General features: G+C 40.5%; 1 protein-coding gene across 1 annotated transcript in view; it reads right to left on the bottom strand.

The window, feature by feature from the left end:
• Positions 1 to 18,210, bottom strand: part of lrrc49 (leucine rich repeat containing 49) — a 46,293-nt gene extending 28,083 nt beyond the window's left edge. The window contains exons 1-9 of the mRNA XM_030048725.1: positions 17,941 to 18,210; positions 17,713 to 17,778; positions 17,521 to 17,599; positions 16,518 to 16,760; positions 16,242 to 16,332; positions 15,481 to 15,684; positions 14,480 to 14,546; positions 8,320 to 8,463; positions 1,685 to 1,746 (exon numbers count right to left, since the gene is read on the bottom strand). Of these exons, the coding sequence (XP_029904585.1) occupies positions 1,685 to 1,746; positions 8,320 to 8,463; positions 14,480 to 14,546; positions 15,481 to 15,684; positions 16,242 to 16,332; positions 16,518 to 16,760; positions 17,521 to 17,599; positions 17,713 to 17,778; positions 17,941 to 17,997 (1,013 nt within the window). The 5' untranslated portion in view covers positions 17,998 to 18,210. The remainder of the gene's footprint in view (positions 1 to 1,684; positions 1,747 to 8,319; positions 8,464 to 14,479; positions 14,547 to 15,480; positions 15,685 to 16,241; positions 16,333 to 16,517; positions 16,761 to 17,520; positions 17,600 to 17,712; positions 17,779 to 17,940) is intronic.
• Between the last annotated feature and the right edge of the window lie 690 nt (positions 18,211 to 18,900).

Here is an 18,900-nt window from a genome sequence, read left to right as displayed (position 1 = left end):
AATGTCATTAGTGTTTGTCTTTGTCCATTTATTTGGGTGGCCATCAGTCTTAAGTGAATATTTCTTTAAATGGTAGGATGTTTTGTTGAGTTCTTACTACACAATATTTTTTCTCACCTGACAAATTTCCAGTAAAATAAATAACAGAACTAGGTGAAAACCTTGACCTTTCCAAAGTCTGTATCTTTCAACTTCAGTTTCAGCAGTTCCCCAGTACCTCTCCACTTACATATTGCTTTTGCCTTCCTCATGCCGCAATAGCTGGATAATTTAAATCAACATGTGTTCCAAAAAGTGCATGTATAAAATATGGAATATCTAATGTCAAATTGAAATGTCAATGTAATATTTATTTTCTTAAAAGATTTTTTTGTCCACTGGTCTTTGACTGACCTCACCAAAAAGACATGTCTGTTCTCACACCTCTCCCTAGCAACAGAGTGCTACCCTATCATCATTTTAGTTCCGAGGTTGACAGAGCAGGTTTCTACATTACCACCATTTTAGTGTGCTTTCATTCATGGGAGCTCATGTGCAACTTGAGATTCTAAGTAGGGATGGGCATTCCCAGAAATCATGCTCAGGAAATGTTTTCCTGTAGCCCCATATTTTTGAAATATATTGAACTGATCATACAGTTATTCATTATAAATTTTTCATCATATATTTTTTACTGTACATTCTATATTTATGGGTTTCATTCATTTATGAAATGTATTTGATAACGAAACCTTCACCAAGACCTAGTAAAAAAATATTATGTAATTGAACCTAATATGTAGTGATATTGTGTCCTGAAGAAAATGTCATCCCCTAAGAAACCAAGGATGTAAATTGAGATTATTTGTCATGTAATTAGCTATAATAAAACAATGGACTGATGCACGCTGTTAGGGTGTGCCAGCTCTGAGTCACAGAGACACTGGAGCAGAGGGCTGGCTTGAAACGTCAGGTCAAATCTGTGACAGCACAAGGTGACTGTGGTCCAGTCTGCTGATGGTGACACTGTTCTACTCTGATTTCCACATACAGGCCTCTCTTCCAGGCAAACACAATTCTACAGCAGCCTCAGTCAGTGGGAAATCTGTGTTGCCTTAACAAGTAAACTCTCTCGTACCTTGACTGTTTATACTTGGCTCAGAGAGGCAGAAGTTAAAAAAAAAAAAAAAAAAAACACAGTACAGAGACTGAGAAAGTATGTATGGGAGACTGATGTTCAGGCTAAGGACCAAACTAGACTCCCATTCAAGCAATGCACCCTCACCTAGCAACGCTGCTTTTAGAATCCCACAACTTCCAAACTGGTCATTCATTCTCTGTGCTAGACAGCTAAGCTCTCTGGCCAGAATCCGCTGTTCACTGAATAACTTAAAACACTGTCACATCCCACTATTTAGGTAATGGCATGCTAACTACTAAGATAAAGAACCCATCCAGGTTGTCAGTCTATTGGTTAGAGAGACTGCCCACCACAGCAATCTTGTCCTTTGTGTGTGTGTGTGTGCGTGTGTGTGCGTGTGTGTGTGTGTGAGTGTGTGTGAGAGAGAGTGTGTGTGTTCTGCGTGCAGCATGCTGGCCAGGCCCAGCCCAGCCCAAAGCCAAGGGAGGGGACATGGCGCTGGGCAGCCACTGTCCCTGTCCCTGCCCTGTGGGGAGGAGGGAGTTAAGCAGTAGCCGCTCTTACCTGGTGATGTTGTTGCAGCTGAGAAAGAGGCGCTGCAAGCAGGGCAGACGGTCCACCTCAGTCTGGAAAGAGAAACAGAAAGAGGGAAAGGAAAGAGAGAGAGATGGAGGGATGAGGAGAGTAGAAGGTGCTTGGGAAGAGGGCACTGCATCGTCACTGTGCGTGGCTCAGAGCTTCCCATCCCTCTCCATTCCCTCAGTCACCTTGCAGCTCTCTGTTCCAGCATTCAGCAGCCCCAACCGCCCTGCGCATGCACACACACAGACACACAAACACAGACGCGCGCACACACACATATACAGCACACTGCCTTGTCTGCACATGGAGAGGAGGGGCGGTAGAGAGAGAGAGAGAGTGTGAAGAGGGAAGGGGGGAGGGGAGGGAGAGTGGAGTGTGTGCTGCGCTAATGCAGAGATCCCCTGCTGCAGGAGGCTAGCTTGCACTGCTTATTGGAAACAGACACACACATACCCACACATTCAGTCTCACACACGCACACACAGAGCTAGCCAGCAAGCTCATCACGCAAGAACAATAGATGCGGCACGAAAGAAGTAGATCTTCATTGTAAATTCACTGGAAATTGACTGAGGGTTTTTTGCAACCAGAGGAGGCATCTGGTTTTTCCTCAGACAGAATCAGCATCAAAATCAATGGAGGGTTTTCTGGAGGGGTGGGAGAGGGCGTGAAGAGTAGCAGCTGGCTACTGAGCTGAAGAGGACATTCAGAGACACAGGCAATGTCACAACCACAATGACTCCAGTTAGCAGGATGACAGTGTGGGGGTGAGCATGTTTAGCAGTAGCAAGGTCCATGTTGTGTTGTGTTGTGTTGTGTTGTGTGGTGAGTGTGTGTGTATGTGTGTTTGGTCAAGGCTGGGCATGGTGGGTAGCAGCAGGGAGAGGACACTCCCAGCAGCAGTCTGAACGAGCTGCGTCAGCGTCAGCCCATATTGCAGCCGCCGCCTTTCTGCCTTCTTTACCACTGTTGCCTGTCTCACTTCAAATGAGATATTAGCCTAGCATTTTTTTTCCTACAGAATACAGTATACAGTATAACACACAAAGCGCCGTAGCCCCCATGGTCACACCCACGCACGCACATTCACACACTTATTCATTTTTCACTCCCATATTCCAGTAGCCCACATGCCCACGTTAAGTAAATAAATGAAAACAAAACGGCAGTGCTAGAAAAAGCCATTTACTTGAGTTTGTGACAATGAATGATCTGGTAAGTCCCTGACCAGCAGTGAGTATTTTTGATCACAGTAATTAATTGCTGCCTCAACTCTAAAGTCTGTGATAGTTCAGCCATTGAGTTGTATCGCTGGTATTAACATATTGCACGTGATGACACGTGCTGAACATGTTACTCTCTCATAGAAGTTACTTCATTTCAAAGGAGAGAATCTGTAACTGCCTGCATTATTGCATTGCAGATCAATTCTATTGCAATGCAGCTGTTGCATGTTCTGGGATTTCTTATTGTTTCACCTTTCTAATGCAGACATAACCTTGTTTCCAGGCTTTTCCTCCATAAAGAGTAGAAAAGCATGAGAGAAGGTCCCTGTTTATCGTGGAAAACAGAAATACAACACATAAATCTCTGAGATGATCACCATATTTCACACATACATCACCTTTTCTAAAAAAGATTCTAAGTAGTGGTTAAGTGAGTTCATTTGCAAGTAAAACTCAACTATGTCTTGGTTAAACAGGCTATTATACATCATCAAATAGCAGGTTAATTAACAGTCTCATGGCAGTTGGTTTAAAATTTGTTTAGCAAAGGAGTAGTGCCCGTTTGCGCCATATGGGGTCATAGGCTCTGCTATCCAATCTGGCTATAGTAAGTATTTGTAGATCAATGAGTACCACATGTTGTGAGCATCTGAAGAGACAATAAAGGGGCCTACATTAAAGGAAGTTAAGCAAATCACCAACCAATGACAGGCTTTCTTAGTGACATTCCACCCTTCAAGAGAGTATTAGCAAAAATTCTATCTAATTGCCAAAAGGCAATGTCGTAAATTGCTGAAGTTTAAAGCTTGATTCTTTTATCTTAGACGAGGAGATATTCCAGTAGTGCAGCTCTGAATCATTACCAAAATGGATTTTCCATCTTCCATCATCTTCCATCATGAAGCCTGAGAGGGCTGCTCAAGCGCTAATGAGGATGAAACTGAAGAGGTAAACATGGACAGGTAGGTAGGGCAGCAGTACAGTACACTTGTCCCTTCAGGCACAGAACACATGGACTGCATCCTAATGAACATGTGACCCCATATGGCTTCCTCCTGCACTTTTATAAGAGATCCATTTTGTTGAGACATGTTTTTGAAAAGTAGACTTAGTTTACTGCCCTTCCTCCTCACCTCTCAGCATCAGCCAGCAATATTTTTAAATATCACAGCAAAAAAAGGCAGTGAGTGACTGTGGTGAGGGTAAATGGGGTAGAAGAGGAATCTAAAGCCACTGATACACAGGGAAACCTTTTGAGAAACAATAATACACAGCAGCATTCGCCAAGGAGTTGCTGCGGTATTGTTGCTTTAATCACATGGGATGGCCAGACATGGTCCACACTTCAGAACACTGCTGGCCTCGGACGAAATCCCACCCCATCCAGCTTCCCCAGTGTCTGAATGAAATGCCGAAGGGAAAAGGACTCTGTTTGATTCATTCATTCCTACATACATATATACATGGAGGGATGGATGGATGGGTGGATGGATACATACATACATACTCATAGAAAATTTGGACCCTGAGCCTTACTTTGTTGTCTGTAGCGTCTAGAGCCACACCTTCTACAATTCAATATGGTTTAACTACAACCAATGGAAAAGTGTCTTAACACTCTCATAGTGCTTACTTGAGCATTAGAAGAATTGCTTCACACACTGAACAAAAAATGTTAGTTGCATTGATGCTACAAGCATGGGGAGACTTTTTGTTATTTTGGCTAATAAATACTAGCCAGCATAACAGCAACCCAGGGGTGTGTTCTCTTTCTTGCTCTCAAAAACTGCAAGCCATGCCACCCACATGCACCCTATCCCTGTGTCTCAGAGACTGTCTTTTCCCATCTCTGTCTGGCTATTGGTGAAGCAGCAGACACAGCGCTCCATCTGATACTAAATATAGAAACTCTGTCTCAGACAGAATGATGTCATCACTGAGCTGATGTGCTACATAACAAAAGTCCACCAATGTGGTCTCTTCTTCCAAAAACCCAATTGATCAGGGCCAATCAACCAACAGAGTACTGTGTAAGTGTGTGCGTTTGTGTGTGTGTACTTGTACTGTTCTGTATGTGTGTCTGTATGCTTGTGGGTGTGTATCTGTGTGTGCATGTGTGTGTGTGTGTCCGTGCCTTCACCTTCTCATCTCAGCTCCACCCTGTCCTCACTGACAGCTTGCGTGTGTGCATTTTTCACACTCATGCTAAGCTCTGGCAGAGGTATGACTCTATAAACATAGCATTACCTCGGTCAAAAAGACCAGGAAGGCACTAAACCAAACATACAGGTACATGTTTGTGTGAATTGCTGGGTTTTATGGCTGCTTTTTCAATAGGGTGGACTTAGTTGTCACACGACACACCCTGGCAATTTTTTGCCATACATACATGGTATTAACCACAAACTGCACTGCCAATTTTCAATTTCATAATATTAAGAACAGAGCATTATACCTAACCAAAAATGTCACACATGTAAAGCACATATTATTTAGGGATACCACAGTGCTTAAACTACTTAGTATATTCTCCTCTAAAATAACAAATATCATAAAGGGTTACACTCATCAAGTCTCTTTTGCTTGTTGACATTTTGGCAGCACAAAATGTTTTCAGCTCCACAGCTTTCAACAGTGTGCACCAGTGGTTACAATATAGCTTTTTCACAGCAGCCATATTAATATGAAATAGCAGTTTTAACACAGCTGTACACCAGAGTCTCTCCAAAGAGCAACAGCAGGGCCCTGGCTCTGTTAGACCTAAATGGAACAGAACCTTAATTAATGTCATCAGTAAAACCAGCGCTATCCATGTCTAAATGGGTGCTGTGAAAAAAAGGCTGCAGTCGAATAGTCTTTTTTCTAGTCTAGTCTCCTGACTGAGTGAATGACCTGGAAGTATCTAAGTGGCAGCCATGATAGCAACTGATCGAATTCTCTAAATGTTAAGGAAAGGTGCCTCGGTGCTTCCTTTCCTGTCTCCTTTAGCATAGGGTACACTGGCCTATCCTTCACGAAACGAAAGAGGATAATGCCCTCCCACAATTCCTTGTGGCAGCAACATTTAAAGCGACACACCATTCGGCCCTATCATCCACATTTCAAGGTGCTTACTGGGTTTTGTGGTGGTCCTTCAGCTATTATATGCATAGGCTTATAATCGTCATAATCAGAATATTATCCCTAACACAGAAGACTATGTCTAAAGAAAATGCATATGAGGCATCTGGCCCGATGATGTTTTTATTTTAATCTGTTTGAAACTTGAGAATGATGATAGATAGATAGATAGATAGATAGATAGATAGATAGATAAGATTAGATAAGAAATAACAGTAGGACTCAATAAATACAGCCCTTACCATTAAGAAATACAGCACATATTACAATAGTAATTCCCGTGAATTAGTCAGTTCCTCCTTTTTCGTGATTTTGGTACTAAGCACTCAGTGCAGTGATGATTACTCACAAGTATGATTCACTGTCTATGTGATGTCATGATATAGACTACTGTAACATTGTGATTACTATTCAACAGCCGACAAATTAACAATTAATTACTAACCAATATGTAAAAAAACTATCATCAATTTAATGTTGATGTGTGTTCAACATGATGTGTGTTTGACTGGTTGCACTGACACTCATTAAATTCAATGGTGCAATCAAGATGTTAGACCCTCAAACTAACTGTACAGACGGGGACAAACTACTGAGCTGGCTACAGCACAACTTCTGAATTTCATGCATTCTCTACTGATTGGCTACGTATGTGATCGTAAAACATTGTCATGAAATGTTCTCCAGAATTTCATGGGACTAAAAATATTCCCCTTTATGCGCAGTTCATAACAAGTAAGCTGGATGTAAAACTATAATAAATTGATTCATTAAATTAGACAAAGAAAATTTCATGCCCTATATGCATACACACACACACACACACACACACACACACATATGTATAGTGCAAAATTCTGCATATAAATACAATAATTTGTACAGAATGTACAGAAATTATCTAAGGGCAGCAGATGCCTTGTAAAAATTACACAACTTTCAAATATATTCAATATATACACTTTTATGCAGGATGCAGAATGACTCATCCCAGTATATAAATACATCTTAAGCTTACTTTGAAACTCACTTACAGTGTCTTTTCCTGTCCAAAATTCCACTTTAAATGTGCCTTGAATGAAAAGGAAAACCTGCACACCTGGAAGAAAGATGGTTATTTACTTTCGTGCCTGCTGTAAGCACTTGGCTGCAAAACCTCTAATGACAGAGACTGGAGAATCTGCTGAGAGGACGGATTTTTCCCCGCCTGTGCAATCCAATAAAACATTACATCCGATAATTTGAAGTGGAAGTATTTCTGGATCAAAACTTTGATGATACTTTGAGGCAGTGGACAGGGTAAGAGGCATTGAGGGGTTTCAGTTGATAAGGCACAATGTTGGATTCGGTTCTTATTTTCCACCCCACGAAGCAGGCGAGGGCTTGGGGGATTTGCATACAAATGAAGGGGCCTGTTTAGGCATGCACTGTTCTGTTTATCAGATTAAAACTATAGAAACCAGGGGGAGTGAGTTTCTGTTTTTAGAATATCCAGTTTCCCTTCCGCTGAGCCACAAAGTCGGCGGGAGTTTGTGGGTAATGAGCTACGTCTCCCTTGGTAACACAGACAAAATAAATTTCACCAGAGAGCTTATTTCTAGGCCCCTTTTTATGCAATTCTTGTGTTCGTTGTTTTGTGATGGCAGAAAATGGATGCATGTGATCCCATAGCACAGGAGACATACATTAAATATGCAAAAGACCCACTCCAACAGGATGGCAAAAGAATGAAAGACAGTGGAAGCAACCAGCACATGTTATCATTTACACATCTTTCTGATATGCCTAGAGGGAACATAAGCCTTGGGAAAGTGTGCCAGGTTGAGTGAGTGAGTGTGCTTGTGTGTGTGTATGCCCATCAAAATGCAGCTGGAATCAATTATGTGTTATCATTGACAGCCATGGGAAAACAAAGTGCAGACTTCCCCAGCAAAGGAGATATTACACACCTGAGCTGAGTACCATTCTCAGCTTTTACGAATGGCAGGGCAGCTGTGTTTACAATCTGGGGCCAGGCTTGAATTATTACAACCATGAGTTCATACATCAGTATGGCACATTAGCATGAGGACTATGGATCACAAACAGTATAGAAAAGTAACATACACATACAAAGGCATTCGGGTGTACAACAGCATGTTTGCTGCCTTCTCCCTCTGTACAGTGAGCAGTGTAGCACGCTGACAATAAATAAAATGTTGGACCTCTAAAATGGCTACATATGTAAATCCCAGCCTTCAGAAGTCAAGAATAAGGGAAGAGGCCCCTTACCACAACAGAAATGAAGTTGCGCTGAAGGTTGAGTTCAGTCAGAGAGTCCAGGCCCTGCAGGTTTTCCACTCTAGAGATGCTGTTTCCTGCCAAGTTTAGTATCCGTAGCTCGCTTAAGTGAGACAGGTTCTCTATCCTAGCGATCTGGATGAAAGAAGAGCAAGACAAGCACAGTGTGTGACATAAAATTAGGTAAAATAATTAGCTAATTAATAAACAGCAAATTCAGAGGTGAGGCTAACATTTACAGATTCCCATCTAAACAGCATTTTAAGATCAACAGTGAGTCAAATCTAAACATCTAATGTTTTTTTACCCTGTTATATTTAGCTACCTGTAAACTGTTAAGAATTAATGACTCTCCTAATGCTAAACTGCATAAAGAGCGACAAGTGCCACTAACTGGTCATCTGTCCCCTTGTAAATGCTCAGACAGTTTGTGTGTATCTATGATATGATTACGATTTGTTAAAGACAATAAAACATCATAGCTAAATAGTTTGAAGATGTCCAATGATCAATTTTGACCTACGAAATTATAATTTCAGCGTCAAAACAGGAACAAACAAAGAGTTAACATTAATTGAATAGAATGAATAGAATAAGAACAACAAAAGAGGGTCAGTCAGTAGTGAAATCTTATCCACTCCCCCATGTCTCTTTCTCCCTCTGAGAGACGGATACTTTGGGGCCCCAGTCACAATGAAACTTTGAATAGTTGAGCAGAATCCCCAGAGGCTGTAACACTGAGGTGTTTGCCCCTCCACAGCGCACACTGTATGTGTAAGGAAAGGGTCAAAGGAGCACCAGGGGGTTGGAGAATTCCCTTCAAATACAATACCCTAGGCTTGCCACATTTCAAAGGTTAAATAGGCTCATCAGAAAGATTCCTACAGTGAGTTTGATGCAATGAAAGACAAACATGGAGGCAAACAGAGGGGATACATTAGCGAAAATTCTATCGAGTAGCAGATAAGTACATTCTTTGAAAAAGACCACATCCTTCTCAGCAGCTGACTCTTTTTGAGATGATACATATTTGTGTTACTTTTTAGTTTAGTTTTAGTTTTGTTGGACATTTTTAAAACCAAAAATTATAAAGGACTAAATTCCATTGTGGCCCTCCATGTTAAAAACGATCAGTGTAAGATGGTGTCAGTCATCAAGTAAGGCTGGGTCCGAAATCACTCCCTAATCACTATATAGTGCACTATATAGTGACTACGCCATTTTGTAGGGGTGTCGGAATGTTTAGTGATTATTAATGTTCACTATATAGTCCACTGGATGTATCCCACAATCCACCGCGAAATGTAGTGAACATCCGATGGTCACTAACCAGGCAATATATCCCGTCATGCATTGCGGAACGGCGCCGAAAAACGGGCGAAGTAGTGTCCGAAACGGTCCGCTATTGAGTTCACTATATAGTCCACTACACTGAATTCCCTATAGAGTGAGTAGGGAGTAGTGAGTGAGTGAGTGATTTCGGACACAGCCTAAGTGTTGCAATGATACTCACTACTATGAAGTACTAATGCAAGACAAATTGATGAATTGATACACAAAGCAATAAACACTTCAGTAACCCAAACCATTCCAAATAATCATAGCTCTTTCCAGCCTCCACATCATAAAATTTCACCAGGTATATTACAGAACATAACATTTAAATAAAGAAAAGAAAAAAAATCATACTGATGTATTGAAAACCAACAATGTGGTTCTTCCTACCCAGCAAGACATTCCATGAGCCAAATTTCTTAATTTTCATCTTTAAACTTAATTGGTTTTGGATATTTTAATAAAAAAAAAAAAAAAACTTACTCCACTCCATCACTGCAGTGTATTTAATGAAATTTGGAGCTTTTGCTTTATTTGTGTCACAAATTCTCTAACCAATAGGAATTTGCATAGGCACAACAATGACCCTGAACTACACCATAGCCCAACTCACCAGGACAGTCCCTGTCCAGTAGCTTAGAATTCACTGTTAAGAATCTGGTTGTAGTGTTAAAATTACCTAAAACCTGTAAAACCATGCTCTCTCCTTCTCGGTTTCCATCTAGCAAATCCCAGGTAGTTTACTGTAGACTTGACTCCAAGATTTATCACTAACTCAGAGACTGTGCTCAGGCTGAGTTTTGAGCCAGATAAAATAAATTCAGTCTCCCCTAGGTGAAGCACAAGATTTTTTGTTTTTTAACCAAGTCCTGATTTTGGAGAGCTCCTCACTCAGAATCTTCTGGAGTCTATTTTTGTCTTTCTGTGATACCACTCTGGCTGAGTAATCTGCATGTAAGAATATTTTGCTTGAGTGGGCAGATCTGCCATTTATGTATAATAAAAGAGAAGTGGACCTCGAGCATTTAAGGTAATGGGTTTGGTCTCATCGTCTACCCCCTGAACCCCACTAATCAGTTGAGTCACTCAACTAAAGCAGTATTCATCCTTGGAGCTTTCGGCTTGGTAAAAATGGCTAGCAGTGTCAAAGGCTTTTTGTACATCTGAAAGGCCCATTCCACTCAAATTTCACCAACTGCCTTCCTCACAGATATAAAAGACAAGAGTCTGTGGACCATATCTTTCTAAAAGCAGAGTCAGGGTCACAAAAAAGATTATGTTCATTGAGATAACCATACAGTTCATCTGTCTGTGAACTACACTCTTTAAGGCCTTGAGGGTTAGATTCAGAATTGATATGGCCCTCTAGGCAGCAGATCACTACAATTTAAGAGGGCAGAGAGTCTGTATAGATCCTCAGATATGAGATTCCTACAATAACATATGAGAGTAGATGGCTTCATTTCCTTCTTGAGGCAGACAAAGACAACATTCTCTCCTGATTCTCTCTAGATTCAAAGACTTCAAAGCAGATGTTGAGAAATACTGTTCATCAATCTTTTTCAGTGACTGGGCTGAAACATTTCAAGTCAAGCTATGTCATAGTAGTATGTAGTTTCCCTGTCCAACCATAATGACAATGTGTGCACAGGTGGCAGCATAATTACAACAGGATGACAATAATCCCTGTGCATTAAGCTCACTCCAAATGGTCTCTTGAAACACCTTCTGTTTTGGCAGCTGATGAGTACAACAGAGTGAGGTCATCAGGCTGCATTCAGATGGCTTCATACAAGCTAAGTTGTGGTCTCCCAGCTCCAGTGAATACCCTCAGTCAACACACTTCCCTACACACTAACAGGACAGTGTTAGTGAAACCATGGAGACACAGGCTTGTGACTCAAGGGTTTTTGGTTCAAATCCCAATAGATGGTTGGGGAAAGTGAGAATGAGAGCCAGTAAGAAGATGTGTAAATACATAAAGCGAAGTGAAGGAATGGATGAAACCAAACCTTTCCTGTGTAAATTAAGGCTTATAAAAAGATTTCTGACAGAAGTACCACAGGGTTAACATTATCTCAGGCCAGGCTTGGGCTTCCCAAACTTAAGCAAGACAGGCATCAATATCAAACCTCCGTCACCACACAGAAACATCATCTTCACTATCTGCACTTGTCTCTCAACGAGGCAGATTAAATCATCTAATTTGAAAATATTTAAGGATCTAGTGTTACAGACCACAATTCAGGTGCTTTCCATTGGTGCAGGTCAGGCATCTGAAATATGTTGAGGTGATTTTCCCGCATGAATAACCCCTGCTGGTTGTGAGAAATTTGTTAACCTTCTAGACTACACTAATGAAAATCAGTTTCACTTAATGGATTTGGCATGTGAGGGCGACAGGTGTAGTGTTTGAGATTATAACTGATTTCTGTAGTGTATGTATGTATGTATGTAAATTCTTAAACCTTACAAACGAACTCTTTAAGATGTTAATAAGGCATTGCTGGTTTAAAGGAACAATAGAGGCCTGTTACAGAATGCTTGTGGAGTGGATACCAGCGGTTACAAGGGACACACCAACAAAAACACAAATTGTAACATTATCACCTCTTCCTTCCTGAAAAAAAGAAAATGTCTATTTTCACTGTGGTAGCAATTTAAGGGGGGAAAAACAAGGTGGACTAGGTGATAGTGTAATACTCCCCTGTCTTGTCACTCCTACTATAATGGTTAGTATTATGTTATGTATCTTGGAACCACTGATAATCATCCCCCAGATATCCCTATTGTTAAAGAAGCGGACACAAAAAGCATTACTTTGTATTACAGATCTGATTTATGGTAGCAAAAACTATAGCTTCCTTTCGGGGTAAGTCCCCTCCTCAGCTTCAACCTGACCCCACATGACAGGTTCCCACACTACCAGTCACGCCTAATCAAATCCATGGTCTTGAATGATCCTGTTTCCACCTTGGAACTGAGTTTAAGTGACTTCTTCAACAGTGCTATACTTTTTGTTTTGTAGACCCTGGACAGCATCAGCTCTCTCCCATGAGCGCTGAAGTCAAATTGCCCAAGTGGGAGGCATCACTGTCTGACTATAGGTTGGTTATTCAATAAAGTGAAGCCAACGCTGAGGCCAAGTGTGGGTCGGATATCCTATGCTCCCAGAGAGAATATCCCCTTTAGAATAGCTCCAAGAAACTGGAAATATATAACAACATCCTGCTACTGAAACAAATGGCCCTTCTGGGTAAAAAGAATAGGCCAGGAGTGATGTGAGCCTCTGTCAGATGATGGGAAGATGAAAGAAGGTACATGATCTACAGCCTGTAGTTGGGCACTTTTCACAATAGTGTGTTGAGGAAAAGCATGCAGGACAAACTGCTTGTATATTGTGGCCAGAAGGTTGAATAACATAACATTGTTTTCAGCCATACATTAAAGAGTAAACAATGGATAATCATGCACTAGCAGACCACAATTTCAAGTCAGTGAGTGAAAATCATCCTGTCATGTCTGGAACAATATAGCATTATCATTTGCACCTAAGTAGCTGCCTGCCACAAATGGCATGCACCAACAGAGCCAGTAACAAAGATTAGTCCATATTCATTTAGTCACTCTCAAGTCAATTATTTATATCTCACATGTCATCAGAAATGTATCAAGTAACTGCTCTATACTAGGAGAACTACGCATGCAGTAAGAGAAGAGGACAAGAGGACAGTGTTTTCAGGCCAGTTGTGACTGGAAAGCAACCTCTGTCGGGTGGAATAACATAACATTGTGTAGTCATTGAAGAGTAATTGGGATTCCGGCACATGTAAAGAGCAGCCAACATCAGAAAGAGAGGAAGTCTCACTGGAGCTCTGGAGTAGTTCTCAGAAGAGTAGTGTGGGCGGGATGCTGGCAAAACATTAATATGACTAAGGGAAGAATTTCTATTCTATCCTCCTTTTCCAGGAGCTGGTAAAATCCTCATCTGACACCTGCATTACTGATATTCTTTGACTTCTCAGGCTTTTAATATCTTGGGCTGTGGACCAGGTTCTATCATGGAAGCTGGGGCAACAGCTCCCATTAATAGATTTAGACTCAGATTAATTAAGAACAACATAATCTGCAACAGCCCCAAACTATTTCCCAAGCCTTTTAAGCACAGAAACAGTGCGCCTGTTGAATAAATTAAGGTAGTCTCAATGAGGCAAGAGATGTGGGAGTAGACCTCAGACATGAGCTTATGGCCTCTGATGCCTTTCATTATCTTGTTCTTTAACAATGGTGGGAACCACAAGAGTAAAAGGATGATCATGATATCCATCAGAATGTGGCTCAAAAAGATATTGTAATACAACAAGTAGAAGGATTCCTATACAATTTGACTTCATGCTGAATAGATTTGGGCATTCAATTTACAGAATGAAGCTCTTCTATTTAAAAGACGTCAGGGAGTGACAAGTAGACAATTTGGCTGTAACGACTGCCCTGAATAGGCATGATGGCAAAGGCCAGTGGGATGAAATGGAACAAGCCTGACAACATGAATTCTTGTACTTGGTCTCCTGCTGTCAAGTCTGTTTGACCCCAGCATTTAGCACTGCAACTATAGAAAACCACTAGTTATCAGCAGTTTGGAGGAGGTGTAAGAGCTGTTCTACATCTATTCAACTTCACAGATACATACTGTATCACAGTCTCCCTCCAGTAACATTAAGGCCAACTATATTAGCAAGATAAAAATGCACACATGGTGTAGGTGGGTGGACAGTGGAGCATAGAAAATCAAATCAACTCATTCTCATACGAGTACCTGATTGCCATGCAAATCCAGGACATCCAGTTTGGACAGGCTTTCCAAACAGCATATGTTAGGGATTCTGAAGAGTACAGTTGAAAAATAACACAATTAGCAATCTTAATATAATGAATAGAAACTGCATATCAGTAATACAATTATGATTCTGTCACAAAATATAAGAACAGTGAAAGAGCCCAACATCAAACACCTGTAAATGTGTCCATGTTTCAGTATCCATCATAATGGAAATTTTGGCCATCACAGAAGAAGCATTTAGTGTCACAGAGATGCTCAATCTTTGCTTTATTTTCAGTTCATAATTCAGATATCCCATGCAAACTTTTAACTCTTTGTAGTCCATTCTTTGATTACCCCATAACCCAGTTTACTCTCAAGAATCATGTTCATGTTATGTTTTATTATGTTAAGTGTTACATTAGCAGTGAGCTGGTATTGTCTGCCACTTGAACTATTGCCAGACAGAGGACCAGCCAAGGTTTTTTTTTCCTGGTGAGGCTGACTATGGCTTACACTGACATTTTGTTCAGCACTCCATATGGGCTTCTATCAAATTGCAGAGGATGTAAGATTACAGTCTCTTGAAAATGCCAACAGGAACCAAAATCTGTGGTATACTTTACTTTAAAGGAACCAGGCATAGCCCTAAAAGTGGGTTAAAGAAGACAAATGCCACGTTTTACTAGGTCTGAAACAAAACCAGATCTCTGCTGCAAGATCCTGATGGCATTCACAGTGATTTGTGACTTTAATCTCCTTCCGCCAACCTTTCAAAACTGAAATGACATTAAAGAGATATGATTTCATACTGAAACTGGGCACCTGCAGAAAAACACTTTTATCTATGTAGCCTACCATATATCTGCAGTCGGCATATCAAATGCTAAATTCAGAAAAGTGGACTGTGCAGAATATCCTAAAAGTAACATGAAAACTGAGAAATAAGCCAAATGTAGCCTATTCTTTTGTTTGTGCTGCCAATGAGGACAATTAACCTGTTCTTCCCCAACATAAGGACTCTGAGAGAGCTAAGAGCCTCGATGCCAGTCATTTCAGAGATGTGATTGTCATACAGGTCCAGGAAGACCAGCTGCTGCAGGTGAGAAAGATGCTGGATCCTTGTAATTAGATTGTGCCTGAGGTTGAGAACCTGCAGTTTATTCATAATGCCCAGCTGGGGGCATTCTTCCAGACACTGCCTGAAAAATTAAAAACATTTTAACAACTTAAGACAAATATGAATGTTGATTACAGTTTTTAATGACACATGCAATTGCCTTCAGCAATAAAAGCACTGGCCACCCAATTCATTATTCCAAATTAATTGGTATTTAAATTAAGGTAATTTAACTGATTTACTATTGCCCTATCAATGGGAAAGTAGTTCTTTGTCAACACACACTAATCTTTGGAGACCAGAGATGGATATTTTTAAGGGGCTCTGCTGCTCCCTGGTGGCAATCTGCAACACTTGACAGTGAAGCAGCATTTGTATTTAAGTTGTGGTCAGTCATGTAAACTATATTATAAACTGTATTATTCCTGATGGTAAATTGTTGTCACCCTGAGTACATAAAAACAACAGCACACAATCACACACAAGAAAAGCTTGTTTACAGCTCCATATTGTTCAAGCAGCTGATCATTTGTCCATAATGCTAGCCACTTCCAGCTAAATCACACATGTTCTGTACTAAAGATAAAACTTTATCAACAAAAATCCTGGCTGAGAATGTCAATAATAAGCCAGAGGTACCTGTCTAAGTCCACTCTTTCGCAACTGGATGCACAACTGTCATAAGAGAACATGGTAGTGGGAGACCCAGGGACCGAGCTGTCAAAGAGTCCTGAAGAATCACGTGGCATGGAGGTTACACACTAAACTCAGGATCACTGACAAAATATCAAAGTAAAGTATAAACGGAACAATTTTGCTGAATACTTGCAGAGCACAAATTGAAAATTCAGAGGGCAATAGTAAAATAAGCCTTCCACTTCTATAACATTTGGCAGGCGATGCTACCACATTTACCTGTTGACTTGGGAATGTTTAGGGTGTTGTGATACAAGATGGCCCCTGCACTGCGAGTCGGTCTCCCAGGTTTGCTTCGATGCTCTTGTTGCGCAACATCTGAGACAGGAGCCAGCGCAACTGGAGCACTGGCCACAAGTGGTGCAAGATTATGTGCAGAAAAATCTATTGAGTCAGTAGCAAATGCCGGTACTGGGGGTGTCTGTACAAGCCTTCGCCTGCTGTATGCATAGGGTCTGGTGTCTGGAGAGGAGATAGTATAGTGCAGGGGTTTCAAGAAAGAAAAAGATGCCCCTCTTCACTTAGCTCAGTTCCTGGATGTCTGTGGATCATAGATCATGTAGCAGCTATTTGATCCCACAGAAATCCAATCAAGCTAAAATAGCCATATCTCATATTTTTCTGTTCAACATAACTGCACTCAGATACATAAAAAGGGCTCAGTCCAGGTTTGTAAATTTAATCTAACAACTATCTGTGAACTATCTCTTTAACAGAATGACAGATTCAAGAGTCAATTCTTTATCGTCATATTTGTTTTAGTGAGCTCACAGACATGACACAAAGTACAAGACAATAAATAAAACCACTTGTTTATAGGCATATAATACATATGCTAAAGCATAAAAGCACAATTTAAAAATGAAACACACGATTAAAAAAAAACAAACATGAGGGAATAAAAGAGAGATAAAATGCAAACATAAAAACAAAGTATTGTACCACTAAGTTAAAGTGCTATTTTTGAAGAGCTAACAATCTGGAAATTCTGGTCATAATGTTTCTTCGTTTTTTATTGGAAGGAAGTAGGATAAAAATATCAAATGCTGGATAAGATGGGTCTTAACTAGTGAAAAAAAAAAAAATCAGTTCATTCAAAGTTCTGAATGACTATTTTTTTTTTTTTTCCTGAAAATATAGCAAGTTCCTAATTGATTGATTGATTAATGGATGGATGGATAAATAGATGGATGGATGAATAGATGGGTGGGTCAAACAGTACCTGATTTTGGAGGATTCGGTGTCAGGGTCATGTTCATATTCGAGTCTTTTGCGAGCTCTTGAGAGACCCTGAGGTCAGTCTGTCAAATAGTAAACACATGATTTACAGAGAGACATACCTTGCAAACACAGAACAACAAGTTCCAGGTTAAAACACAGCTAGTTTGTTCTTCAGTGGACGCCTCAGACTCACCGGTCTCTGAAGTGTCTCTGGTACCAGAGATCTGACAGCTGTGAGATGCGACCTGTAACTGCTGACCTGCAGACAGGAGTGCTTTCATTTAACTGGATTATGGCATTGCGTTAAAACACCAGCTAGACTACAACATATTGACCTGACTTCAAACTGGTGATAAAGTCTGCTCAGCCTGAGGCTCAACTTCTTAGACTGTACAGCTGTGATAAGAGCAGTTGTCTGTACCGTGGGGGTGAGAAACAGCCATCCATTGTTGACTCTACTGTTTTTCTGGGATCGCATCTTTCACCGTCCTCGCCGACTGCGGAATTAGCTAGCTAGCAATTAATTAACGTCAACAATTAAGAGCTACTTGTATCGATGAAACCGTGTTCTAACAGTTACTTATGTTTTGGTACAAACTGCTAATGTCTCCATCTCACTTTCTACAGAAGGACGAGAACTGTTATTTTTTAAACAAGACTGTTTGTTTGGAGGTAGCTGCTTCCTGCAAACACGATGCTTATCTTTGATTCAGACACTACAAACTTCCTTGGAAACCAACATCGCTGCCATGGTAACAACGGCGGCTGCATGGTTACGCACACTTCCGGTGACACTAAAAATACTCCGCAGGAACAAAAACTATGATATAAAGAGTTTTCCAAAGTGTTTTTTTTTTTTTTTTTTTTTTAATAATGTACCCTCTTTGGATTTTTTTTTCAGCTGAGTGCCCCGTGACTAGTACAAAGAAAAAAGGTAGAAAAAAAGTAAACAGGTACAGTCCAGCTCCATCCGTGTCTGAAATAACAACCTGATACTGACAATATTTTGTTGGCTTTGTTTTTGCTTTCTTTTTCTCTTCTTTCATCTTGTTTTCAGCTTTTTCCTATTATGTTTCAACAACAGATCCATTTTCCTGATATTCTGTCTTGTTTTCCTGGTCATAGTGAACATAGCTCGGCACCATATTTAAATGCACATATTTTACTTACCAACTTATTATAGCATAGGCTAATTATTTTAGGAATTATGCATAACAGATTTTTTTAATTAGCATAAAAAAAATCTCATCTGCCCCCTGCAGTACTCCAACATACCGCTAGGTGTACGCGTGTCCCCATTTGAAAACCACTGATCTTTTACACTGCTTCATTTTTAAACAGAAGTAACAGGAGAATATTTTTATATAATACAGTAATGAAT

Source organism: Myripristis murdjan, chromosome 3, assembly GCF_902150065.1.
Source record: "Myripristis murdjan chromosome 3, fMyrMur1.1, whole genome shotgun sequence".
Lineage (NCBI taxonomy): Eukaryota > Metazoa > Chordata > Actinopteri > Holocentriformes > Holocentridae > Myripristis > Myripristis murdjan.
Note: the sequence above shows the minus strand (reverse complement) of the source record. Positions and strands in the feature narration are given on the sequence as shown.